At 34.4% G+C, this 13,592-nt stretch overlaps 2 protein-coding genes across 2 annotated transcripts; both read left to right on the top strand.

The window, feature by feature from the left end:
- The first annotated feature begins 7,279 nt into the window (after window positions 1-7,279).
- Window positions 7,280-8,506, top strand: LOC143589534 (uncharacterized). The gene is made up of 3 exons (XM_077070268.1): window positions 7,280-7,460; window positions 7,580-7,762; window positions 8,037-8,506. The coding sequence occupies exons 1-3, from the start codon at window positions 7,280-7,282 to the stop codon at window positions 8,504-8,506; spliced, it is 834 nt and encodes a 277-aa protein (XP_076926383.1).
- Window positions 8,507-9,171: 665 nt separating this feature from the next.
- On the top strand, window positions 9,172-11,091 carry LOC143589538 (putative isoaspartyl peptidase/L-asparaginase 2). The gene is made up of 4 exons (XM_077070271.1): window positions 9,172-9,698; window positions 9,790-10,023; window positions 10,377-10,463; window positions 10,554-11,091. Exons 1-4 carry the CDS (start codon window positions 9,537-9,539, stop codon window positions 11,049-11,051), a joined length of 981 nt encoding a protein of 326 aa, XP_076926386.1. The 5' UTR covers window positions 9,172-9,536; the 3' UTR covers window positions 11,052-11,091.
- The last annotated feature ends 2,501 nt before the right edge of the window (window positions 11,092-13,592 follow it).

The raw sequence follows: 13,592 nt of genomic DNA, 5'->3' as shown, positions 1-13,592 counted from the left end.
TTGAAGGGAACGGGTAGATCTTAGAAAGGACATTAGGCTACTTAATAAAGAAAGATAAAGTGTTTTGAATTATTTATTTATTTTATTTGTTTTTGAATTAATTTTATACTTGGACGAACGATATGTACTTGATTTGGAAATTGTAGATAAATAAATTATATATTGTTATAAATTGTATGATAGTGTCTTATGAGCTGTGAACCAATGGTTCGTAACCTGGCATTCCATCTAGGCTTGGGGTGTGACAAATTGGTATCAGAGTCGAAGGCTATAAGATAGGACAATAGAAATTGCCTAATAGCATGCTTAGGACCCTATACGTGCTTATGTGTGGCCTTATATGTCTATTTAAATGGTTTACAACTTATTTAATAGTTATTTATTTTATTATTTAATCATGTGCATGCACACACAAACTCTGAGGCTACGCCTCACTCTCAAAATATTTTCTTTCTTAAAAATTTTTATTAAAAGTCCTAAATTTTTATTATTCTTTTGTTTATGGGAAATTCCTTAAGAATTCCCTTATTTTGTTTTTACTCCTTTATCTTAAAGCAAGGGAGTATGACAAGTTCTTGTAGTAACCGAAAGGGAGAGAGAACTTTGAGTCCGGCCTTGAAAAAATGATTCAGAGAATCACAGGGAAGATGATATTCTTTTCTTGGAGGATAACCCGACCACATCACTCGATCTTACAGGCCAAAGCGGGACAAATGTCATACGACCAAAACTTAAGTGGTCAATGTAACTGGTTAAACAATTGCAATCCTCATATAAAAACCGAACTCATGGTGATACGTGGCTAAACTCAAAAGATTCCAAATAGTTATTATTATTTTTTTAAAGTCTTTAGTTGGGTGAAAACCCATGCCAACCCATGGACACTCAAACTATCCATTTCTCAAACCCTTTTGATTTAATGTTTTGTTGGAACATTATTATCCGTGGTGGTTCATGAGATGCTCTAACTACTCATATTTGGTTTCGTGAATTCATTATTTAGTTGGATAAGTTAAAATGACATGGAATGTTCATTGGCCGAGCAACTTAATTGATTTGATAATTCGTTAATTGGTTGGGCCATTTAAAATGCCATGGAACGCTCATGGGAAGCCCAACTTATAAATTGATGTTATGCTATTTTAATTGGGCCATTTAAAATGCAATGGAATTCTCATTGGAGGCCAGTTCACATATTTATGTTGCATTATTTAGTTGGACCATTTAAACTGCCATGGAAAGCTCATGGGAGGCCTAACTCATGGAGCATGTTTCGTTATTTAATTTGGGTTCTTGAGCTACTATGAAAATCCAACCTTATAAAATTTTATTTTGAACTTTAATTTCTAAACAAACGTTGTCTATTGGTCTATATATCTTAAAATTGATCACATTATTCTAAATTCCGACTCATCCTTAAGTTATGAATAAATCACTAGCACGATTTATTTGAATTTCATTCCTCTATTATTTTACATCCACTCATGAAATTTACATAACTTACCCTCCATTTTATGAAATTTCATCTTTGATCCTCATAGAATGTCTTCCCTAAGAAATAATCTTCGCATTCAACGTCGCTCATCTGGCTCTCATGATCGCCGTCTGGCTGCAAGGATCTTTTGGAAAAGTGCTTTATTAAACACAATTTGTTTTTATATCTTATTATTGCAAGGATCACGAAGGAATTTGCTGTTGCATTACCTACTATCGTGACTCAGATTCAAAGTCTTAATTCCAATGGTTCTAGTGATGTGGGATCTCTTTCTTATAAGAATATTATCATATGTGCTCCTCTTTCTTATAAAGAGCTTATGTGGGACAAGAACTCAATTTCTTATTTATACTAAGGTGAAAGCATTCTATTTTCCTTTCTCCACCAATATGAGATGAAAACTCATTTGTTTATTTTCTCCATTTCCCCATTTTGCTTATTTTATGGTTTGTTATAAGTAGAGAGAGAATGAATATTATATATATATATATATATTGTATGAGATGGTTCGGTGAAGAAATCATATTATTGTAAGAAGTTGGAGAAGTTAATTAAAACTGTTGATTGCGTTGATCTATAGCCTACATTCGTTATGATAGTTTCGTAATTAATTGGCTCATTGATTCAATTAGTTTTTTTTAAGGAAAATGTAAGAATGTAAAATTGTGTTATGTAAAATTGGTAACTATTAAGTTTTGAAAGTTTCGGTTTATTCTTTTATTGAATTTAATTATGTGTTAATCTAATTTAAAAGTACATTAAAATTCTTTTATGTTTGATTCTACGAATCACATCAAGCTACTTTTTTTTATAATTTCTTTTTATATATAATTAAATATTCTTTATAATCTCTTCATCCCACAACAAATTCATCTAATATTATCAAGAACCAAATATGTTTATTATTGTCACCAGATCATGCGATGTTAATTTAACATTGCATTCTTATTACCAGATCATGCGACATTGAAACATTGCATTCTAATTTATTGGCCAATTACAAATCACCTTTTTTAATTTTAATTATTTTTTAATCAATGTTTTATGTGTAGGAAAATATGAGTTATGTGTAGATAAAAATAAAATGATCTAATAATTTGTGTAGGCAAATATGAGTTATTTGCAGGTGAATATTTATTAGTTACGTGTTGATGAAAATAAATGAAACTGGCAATTTGTGTAAGCAATTTGAAACATATACATAACTAATAATATGCGTAGGCAATTTATAATACCACCTAAACAATACATGTATAAACCTACATAGAATAAAATAAACTATTTTTTTTATTTTACATATAATCTAAATAATATAAATGACAAAGCATACTAATAAACTACACTTATAACATTTCCATGTACAAATTCGTAATATCACCAATACAATACAAGAAGCCGCCTCGTGAAGGTGTGTAGGTCAGTGTAGGGTCACAGATCTAACCTTCGTAGGTCAATGTTGGGTGACGTAGTGAAATGTGACCAAAGTGTTTGCCAACAAATAATTATGTGTGTATATATAGTTCTATGGATCTTTTGGAAACGAGCTTTATTAAACACAATTTGTTTTTATAACTTATTATTGCGTAATCTGAGTTATCTATGAAAAGTGTGGATAGTTTTCATATCTTTTAATAGAAGGAATAGAACAAGAATCGTTGACGAAGCTACTTGGGTGAATAATAATAATAAGATACTTACATGATCAACTATACGTAATTGAAATCATGCATTCGATATTAATGTTTATTATTTTTAAATTAACAAAGATATATGATTTAAAATTATTGTTTTGATAATTTAAAACTTCAAAAAGCCAATAATACTTACCATATAAAAGAAATTAGGATGTTTACTATATGCCCCTACATTTAATTAAATGAGAAAAGAAAAAGAAAAATCTGATTGGTTTTAATTATTTCTCCAACTTCTCACACTAATATGACTTCTCACATGAACTTAACGCTATATATCTATAATTATATATATATAATTGTCTACATTTAAAGCCCTCACGTCGTTCCCCCGCCCTCGTGCCACCAGATGGCTCCATTCATGAATACTGACTTCTCATTCATTCACCCTTTAAAAATTTACAGGTCATGGGTACTATCCACGGGTCTCGGTATCCAGAATAGAAAAATGGGTTAAAAAACGGGGTAGAACCTCTCATGCCATTACATCCATACATTATTCAAGTCTTTTCTACCACCTCCTTAATCGATCCCATAATTTTCTCAATAACCTCGACCCTGATGTCATCCAATCCGTCATCCAACAAAACCCACAAGCTTTACACCCAATTCATCCTCTCCACTTCTTCAATTGGTCAATTCACGAACTGGGTATTTCTCAAAACCCTAATTTGTTCTTGATTCTGTCCACGACATTGTGTAATTCGAATCAATTGAGGCTTGTCAAGGGTTTATTGGGCCAAATGATCGATACCCGGATGCCCGTATTGGTTATTATCGATTCGATTTATGGGTTTTGTGAGAATGAGAGTTTCGGTTGAAATTTGGGTGCTTAATGTATGAAATGGTGGTTGATGGGTATAAGAGTAAAGCGTTGTTAAATGAAGTTATGTGTGTTGTGTTACGGGTTAATGTTAAGGAGCGGTTTCTGGATTTGGTTGCGTTAATTCGTTGGTGACGGGTTTGGTGAAGTGTTGGAAAACGTAGTTGGTATGCAAGGTGTATGATAAAATGCTTGAGTTGAAAACGTTTCAGACGTGTATGTTTATACAAATATGATTAGTGGATTGTGTGGACGGGAAGTTGGTCAAGGCGATAAGGGTTTTTGGCAAGATGACGGAGAACGGGTATGAGCCGAGTTTGGTAATGTATAATGTGATTATGAGAGGATTATGTAGAGGCGGGTGTATAGACAAGGCGTTTAAGCTATACATATGCAAGGTTTATAGACGGGCTGTGTAAAGTTAAGAGATTGGAAGAGGCGAATAGTGTTTTAGAAGATATGTCGAAGGCGGGTGTGTTTCCAGATCGAGAAATTAGGAAGTTTGATGTGAATATCATATTAACATTGTCCCCTCGAGTGGTGATATTTTGACGTTTGTTTAGAGGGTGGCTTTTTGATTTTATTTGTTGATAAACGGGCCAAAACGTACTTATTATTTGCTGGTAACTATTTTACAAGCTGATGTTGCTGATTTTTACTACTTCAATAAGCCAAAACATGTTGAATTTGCTAAAACGAACTGAAATATGCTGTTAAACATACTTAAACGCGCTGATTAGGTGTTGAATTGCTGTAAAGGTGCTGAAATCTCCTGTTTTAGTGATGAAACTTGTTGAAATAGGTGTAAAACATGCTGAAACAAGCTATTTAACGCGCTGAAACGCACCGAACTACTGATAAATGAGCTGTTTAATGTGCCAAAGCCGTTGAAACATGCTGTTTAGCACGCTGAAACGTGCTGAACTGATGATAAACAATTGTGAAACGTGCTTAAACTTGCTAAAACGAGCTTTTCGTGTTCGTTTATGTTTGTTTGTTAAAAATCTATAAAAATACTACACATCACAATTGAAATACCACAAACATTAAAATATAATTAACATTACAAACTAATTGTACTAAATCAAAACGAAATAAAACAAGTCACTCCAAAAAATAAAATAACAAAATGATTAAAAACAAAAACCTAAATAAACCCCCATAACACGGGGGCCAATGCCTAGATACACACACATACATATAGGATTGGGTTCATTTCAGAAGTGTTTTTAGTGTGAGAAGTGTGAGAAGAGATTCTGGCCAATCATAAGTTTTCTTATTTATTTCGGATTATTTAATTGTATAGGTATATTAGAAAAAAGTTTAGGAGTTTCTTTTGGTAATTAATACTAACTAATGTTAAGTTACAAATGATTATACATTTATTTTTATTTTTTAATTTGATTTAATCTTTAAACAATTCACAAAACAAAACCATCATATTCATACTATAAAAAATATAAATATATTAACCATCATAAAAACAAATACCTACACAAATCATAATATTAACCTACACATACAAAAACTAGTTCATGTTATCACCTACACAGATCACAATATTTATATACATGCATATAACTACTTCATGTTAACCTACACAAATCACAATAATAACCTACATATACAAATTTACTTCATGTTATAGCCTACACATTTGTATTTACCTACACATATCAGAATATTAACCTACACAAACAAATCTTGTTCATGATATCACATACAATTATTAGTATTAACCTAAACTTGTAAAATATTCGCAATGTAGGAACACATCATGTTTTTTTTTTTTATAATTTTAATTATTTTATAATATATCTTTTATGTGTAGGCAAATACGAGGATGAATATTATTTATATGTAGGTGAAAATAAAACAAACTAGCAAGCTGTGTAGGTGAATACGATATATGTGTAGGTAAATATTAGTTATGTGTTAGTGAAAAATAAAAGAAACAAAATTAGTGTAGGAGAAAATAATTTGTGTTGGTAAATACAAGCTACATTTTGATTAAAATAAAAATAACTAACAATTTGTATAATTGAATATCAACTATGTGTAGATTATTATGTTACTTGTGTAGGTGATCAATTTAATATAATTCACCTGCATATACATTTTTTTTATATGCAGGTAAAAGATAATTCAAATTTGTAACTTTCTACAAGAATTAATGTGGAGAATATTTTAGGAGTAATTAGAGGAATTAATGCATTGAGTAAATTAAAGATAATCAATGGGTGAGATCGACTTCTCGCACTTCTCGCTATAATATCACTTCTCGCATGAACCATCCCCTATACACACACACACACACACACACACACACATATATATATATATATATATATATATATGTATGATTTATTTAAAATAAAAACCCACTTGAGTTGAAAAACAATCTAGATTATATTCTCAACCACATGTTTTTAATTACAGTTTGAATTCGTGGTACACAATTAAAGCTAATAAATAATGTAAATAGCAAAACAATTTTTTTTTATTTTTTTGAATTTTTGTATTAAATGTAACAACATATATTACATGTGTAAAAAAAATGATGTTACATAGATTTTCACGTATTTTCTTAACTCAAATGAGTTTTCATTCTATACATTGCCTATAATATATATATTTTTAATTATTAAATGTCTTTTTAATTAAATGGGTAAAAGTACCAATTTAGTCTCATGTGCAAAGCATATGACTTGACTTAATGAGAAAAATTAACTGGGAATTGGTTAAAGGACAAACGTTGTTGGAATTGTAAACGCAAAAGATAAAACTGATCAATTTAAAAGATAAAGGACAATGAGTGAAATTGAGTACAAATATAGGATAATCTTTGTAATTTTGTCTAACTGGAATTTACTTAACGACATATAAATATAAATAAACATTAGTTCAAAATAAGAAGTACGAAGCAAACACTTATAATTAAGAGAGTATTCCAGTTTCTGAGCGCATCTTAGAAATGGACTCAAATGATGAAATTACCACTTAGGCTGTGGGCTATGGCCACGGAAGGAGAGGGGAGAGGGGCGCGGTGGGGGGAAAACACCGTAGAGGGGCGCGGAGGGGGGAAGGGTGGAGGGGACGATGGGCGCGGTGGGGGGGGGGGTGAGGTGGGGGCCACCACCAACGGCTTTATGACCGTTTAAAAATAAATAAATAATATAAAATACTATATATGTATATATACACCATTCACCCAACCTCTACAAACATCCCATTCTCCTATTTAAACTTTATAAAACTTTCTCCTCAAATATGTCTTCCGACTCATCTTTCACACTCGACTTCCAGCCCGATATCGACGATATTTCCAATTCGGATTCAGAGGATGAAGCGATATTTAGTGCTGTTCTAGAGGCTGCCCGACTTGTAGTCCATAATTGCGAAAGCTCAGAACCACTAGAAAGACGACCTCATCTTCAACGGGATCGCGTAGGTGCGCATGATGGTTGATGAAAGATTATGTTTCGCCGGACGCGAATTTTGATTCGGAAAGATTTCGGCGCCGTTTTCGAATGAGTCGCCAACTATTTTTACGAATAGTTGGTGATTTAGAAAGCGTTTATGCATTCTTCCAACAACGGGCGAACGCGAGAGGTAAACCGGGATATTCAACAATGCAAAAATGCACGACGGCAATTCGTCAACTAGCGTACGGGATTGCGAGCGATGCCATGGAAGAGTACTTACAGATGTCGGCGACAGTGGCTCGTGAAGCGCTTCACACATTCTGCGAATGTGAGTATTAATATTTTAATTATTTATTTCAAAACCGTAACATTTTAAGCATGAATTTCCTAAAATTTGTTAAACTTAGGTATTCCACAACTATATCATAAATATTTGAGGAAGCCGACTCAAAGCGACGTATAAAAAATATATGATGTGCATCATCAAAGACACGGTTTTCCCGGGATGCTTGGTAGCCTCGATTGCATGCATTGGGAATAGGAAGCCTGTCCTGTTGCTTGGCAAGGTCAATATCATCGGGGTGATCATGATGGCCCAACAGTTATTCTTGAGGCAGCTGCATCATTTGATCTTTGGATATGGCATGCGTTTTTTGGGACACTTGGTGCAAACAATGATATAGCTGTGATTAATGCGTCCCTTATATTTGACCGCCTCACAGACGGAGTCTCGCCCAACATCTCATTTTCCACGAACGATGTCAACTACGAATACGGATATTATCTAGTCGACGGTATTTATCCGGAGTGGGCCACGTTGGTTCTTAGCTTTACATGCCCGACTGACGAAAAACGTCAGTATTTCAAGAAAAAACACGAGTCGGCAAGAAAAGACATCGAAAGGGCATTCGGTGTATTAAAGAAACGTTGGTCTATCATTAGACAACCGGCTCGTTTTCTACAAATGAATAAGTTAAGAAACATAATGTACACTTGCATTATCTTGCATAATATGATATTGGAGGACTCGGGTAGAGCAGTTTGCCAAGGCGAGTACAACGATGAGCCATAGCCGATCTGTACACTAAACGAAGATGAGAAACTTGCTAATCTATTAAAAACACGAAAAAGGAAAACGAATTTCAACCTTCGATCGGATTTGGTTGAACATCTTTGGAGTAATAAGCAAGATGACGGCGACTAAAAATAGCTTTAATTTTTTTATATGTTTTTTTATTCAATTTATTTTGTATTTTAGTATTATTGTATTATATATTATTGTATTGTTTTAACAAAAAAAGAAAAATGTTGGGCTTCGAAGCCCCCTCACCATAGAGGGGTATTATGTCCTGGGGCTTCGATGCCTCCAGTGCCCACGTGGCACTGACGTGGCATTGTGGAAGGGCTTCGAAGCCCCCCACCATAGCACACAGCCTTAGTTTCAAGGGGGCAACGACCTCTTGCTAGGCCTGCCACCTTACTGGACATCACATGCATCCTTGATGAAAGTTGTGACGGTTTGTCTCCTTTACAACATATTTAGGCTATGTGTAGTGAATGCCTATAAAATAGGGAGAATTTTGGACACGTAGTGTCATGTCAGAAGAGGGACGATTTTTATTTTAGGTGTGTAGTAGTTGGTGTTGTAGGCCCTTATCGCCCAAAAAACCCAAGCTTGTCACCCCACTACACATTCATTTATATTTTCTCATACTACTAGTACCATTACAGTATTATTTTACAAAATACATGTATCTACAAATTATGAAACATACATTACCTGTTCAAATTAGCATTTGCAAATTACAGACTTACACTGAAGAGTCAGTCTGGTGTTGGGACCTCAGTCCTCAGACAAAGGAACACAACCTCAAAACGGAAAACACCTCGTGTGCCCGAGCTAACATACACGTGTAAGAAACCACCCATTAATTAAAAAAATAAAAACATATAGACATTTACAGGTAAGTGGTAACAGTTCAATTGAATTAAATATTTGGACTCCACACCCACCCTATTATAAATACCACCGTTTTGCCACCTTCATCCTCACACACAAATTAATCTCACCGATCGAGTCAGTGTTAGTGTTAATCGCCAATATGGTTGGGTGGGCTATAGCTGTGCATGGTGGTGCCGGTGTTGACCCTAACCTCCCAACCCAACGTCAAGAACAGGCTAAACAACTCCTCACTCGTTGCCTCAATCTTGGTATTTCGGCTCTTCGATCCAACGTTTCTGCCATAGATGTCGTGGAACTCATCGTATGGTTCTTCATCTTTTAATCTCCTTATGTTTGTAACACAAATTTGGATTTATATTCAGAATTCTGGTTAATATGAACAAACGGTGCAGGTTCGCGAATTGGAAACGGACCCGATATTCAATTCGGGGCGTGGATCTGCACTGACGGAGAAGGGAAAAGTTGAGATGGAAGCGAGTATCATGGATAGCCTAGGGCGAAGATGCGGGGCGGTGTCGGGACTGACCACCGTTAAGAACCCGGTTTCGCTTGCTCGCCTTGTGATGGACAAATCGCCACACTCGTATCTGGCGTTTTCCGGTGCCGAAGATTTCGCCAAACAAATGGTACCCGCATTTCATTTAATGCCAGTTATACACACCTTCTGATATCTAATCACACATATAGTTTCAAACAACCATTGGACACTTTTTAACAAAAAAATAAAAAGTAAGACCTTCTAGGCTCATAATTACCATCCAGATATTGAAAATGTTCATTTCTAACAATAATTTTCAAAGTTTGACTCTGTATGGTAAGAGTGGCTACAAATGGCCGATTGACCAACAACTTTCTAACATTTTCTTCTCTCAAAACGGCCATGTTACAATAAAATGAGGGTGGTGTATCATAACACTTTCATTTACTTTTATTGCACTAGTTTGTTGATACTACTAATGACTTGGGTTTGTGTTTGAAGGGTGTGGAAAGAGAAGAAAATGAGTATTTCATCACCGAAGACAACCTAGGAATGCTCAAAATAGCCCAGGAAGCCAACTCCATTGTGGTATGAGAATAACTATATGACTACATGCACATGCTAGGTTTGATCAATAAATATTGTCTAAACAAGGTTCGTTTATATTTGCAACAATAGTTTGATTATAGAATCCCAACCATCGGATACGAGTCATGTGGACTCGGTGCGGAGAGTCCATTACGCATGAACGGTCTTCCGATCAATTTCTACTCACCCGAGACCGTGGGATGTGTGGCGGTCGACAGCCAAGGGCGTTGCGCGGCCGCAACATCCACCGGAGGGCTAATGAACAAGAAGACCGGGAGGATTGGTGACTCTCCGTTAATTGGAGCCGGGACGTACGCTTGTGATGTTTGTGGTGTGTCGTGTACAGGCGAAGGCGAAGCCATTATCCGCGGAACACTTGCGCGAGAAGTGGCCGCGGTGATGGAGTACAAAGGGTTGGGTTTACAGGAGGCGGTGGATTTTGTGATAAAAGAGAGGCTGGATGATGGGAAAGCGGGGCTGATCGCGGTGTCGAAAACGGGTGAAGTGGCTTGTGGGTTTAATTGTGTTGGTATGTTTAGAGGGTTTGCTAGTGAAGATGGGTTCATGGAGGTTGCTATCTGGGAATGATCACCGTTCAAGTTCACCGGGGTGGTTAACTTTGTATATATGTGTTGCTTGTAATAAGTTGATGCAGGTTTTCTACTTATCTACCTTGTTTTGTTCTAGTTTGCATGTTTATTTTGTTTTTTGTTTTAAGTTCAAGTTGTCAATGCATGTTCGACCTTTTATTTTTCATGTTAATTTTCCAAAATTAGCATGTGTTATGAATGCTTTTCATCTTATTTGTTGTGTTACCGGTCTTTCCTTATCTCCTTCCTAAGATTGGAATATATAGTGCCTTATCAAATTTAAAGTCAATGCATTATGATGTAAACAAGTCTCCCGTCAATAGTTATAGATATTTAGAAATAACTAGGAGTTAAAATTAATGTGAGTACCTTGTCTTCTATGTTGTCCCATATTGTTGTGTTGTGATGACTGTATTGATACACAATCCGCATTAACTTCATATTTGTAAGTGAGATAAAATTGGTTTTCTTACGGATATAATGGGGAGTATTCAAAATTTATAGTTGGGTATGATCAATATGAATATATTTTCATTCAAGATGAGTTTGTATGTATAAGCAAGACTCCATAACTAAAATCAAACTCATCATTCAAATTTATGATTGTGTAAGAGAAGAAAGAATCAAAATAAAAAAATCTCTATCCCTGTTTTCTGAAAAGAAATCTCAATTAACAAATTAAGACTAGATTTATGATTGCCTCTTTGAACAATTAAAGTATCTTACGCCATCGTTTTGATCAAAGTCCAAATGAACATACATTTGCAATTAATAGCAATGAAATAATTGTTGCATTAATAACAATGTTTCTTCTTTTATATATTTATTTTTCTTTTTCAGAATTGTTTTTGTTTATGTTATAATATCTGATTTGGTGCATGCATAAATGAGTAATTTTTAATATTTTTGACAAATAAATGTGTCTAAAATATGAATACAATAATTGAATGACAAAGAAATTAGTCGATTATACGATATTTATAGTAAATGGAATTAATGTATATTATAGGACTCGTTATTTTTATAGTTAATTAATTGAATTAAAAGTGTCTTTACGACTCGATAGCTAGTAAATGGAATAAAAGTCAAACATTAGACTTGATGCGTGTAAAAAATCAAATATTGTGCGTTTAATATGCATCATATAATTCACAACTAGTAACCCCTTTCTATTGTTTTGTGCTTATTTTCCCCCTTGTTATAGTGGAAAATGATAACTTCATCTTGATGTGATAATAACATTATAAGATTTTGTAATTTTGGAATACTTATACTTAATAATTATAATAATTAAACTATATTGTTTGCATGCTTAGAGACTTTCATGCATTTGCATAATATGCGTATTGTATTAAAAAATTAACTAGTTATCTTTATTTTGAGTAATAAACAGTACCAATATATTGGACGATTATGATCACAATCAACTTAGTATTTTCAAGACTCCTAACTTATAAAATATAGTTTTTGCTTATATTGGTGCATACTTGTCTTAAGTTGTACTTTTATCCTTATTAATATAATAAAACTAGTATTTTCCCGGCGCAACAGGTCCGTAAAACCCGGACGGTGGTAAAACCCAAACGTTGATACAGTAGGTCAACGTGAATTCGGTCGGTTTCGGTTACGTGCATTATCGTATCAAAACTAAGGCAAAAATAAAACAAAAAAATATGTATAAAAATTGGGGTGGACCAATGGCGTGGCGTCGGTCGGTAAAACTCAATCGTTGGTAAAATCTGACCATTATCGATCCCAGGCATTGAGGCAGTTGAGTCTACGCGAAATCAATCAGTTGTCATCATGTTCGTTACGGTACCGGAACAAAAAAACAAAAATCAGTATTCGGCTGGTTTTCATTACGGTACTGGAACTAAAGCAAAACGCGGCGAGTCTACACGAATTCGGTCGGTTTCCGTGGCGTTAGACACGATACCGTAACTAAAACAAAATTCACAATCGGCAGGTTTTCATTACGTTTATTATGGGCCGAAACTTAAAAAAAAACAAAAAAAAATGAAAAAAATACTACCACTGGGGTGCCGCAAAGTGGCCAATAGGGGCTTTGCGGCACAAAACTTCACAATTATATATATTAGATAATACGAAATATATACGAAATACAAATACTATTGAATATATATGCTCATAGTTTAATCTTTCAATCGTTTTATGTCAACAGAATAGCAAAAGCACAAGCATAATGCGTACAATCAAGTTAATGCTATGACATATACCGTAGATCAACCGCAAAATACTTTGGTGCAAAATTTAAGATACTTAAGAAATAGGGACCAAAACTATGGTCGAGTGTTCATTCACTAAGGAAAAGAGCCACAGTTGATTTGAAGGTACTACATTTATTTGGATGCAATATTTATTTAAGCACGCATTTCTTCATGTCACAAGCTACCAGGGCCGGCTCTAAGGGAGGGCCGAGTGGTCAACGGACCCTAGCCTGACACCCCAATAGGCCCAGATTTTTTTAAAAATATATATATATTTATGAAAAACAATATTTATATATAATGTTTAAAAT

This window comes from Bidens hawaiensis, unplaced genomic scaffold (genome assembly GCF_021521415.1).
Source record: "Bidens hawaiensis isolate Kalapana, Puna unplaced genomic scaffold, B.hawaiensis_p1.1 tig00037609_1, whole genome shotgun sequence".
Classification (NCBI taxonomy): Eukaryota; Viridiplantae; Streptophyta; class Magnoliopsida; order Asterales; family Asteraceae; genus Bidens; species Bidens hawaiensis.
Note: the sequence above shows the minus strand (reverse complement) of the source record. Positions and strands in the feature narration are given on the sequence as shown.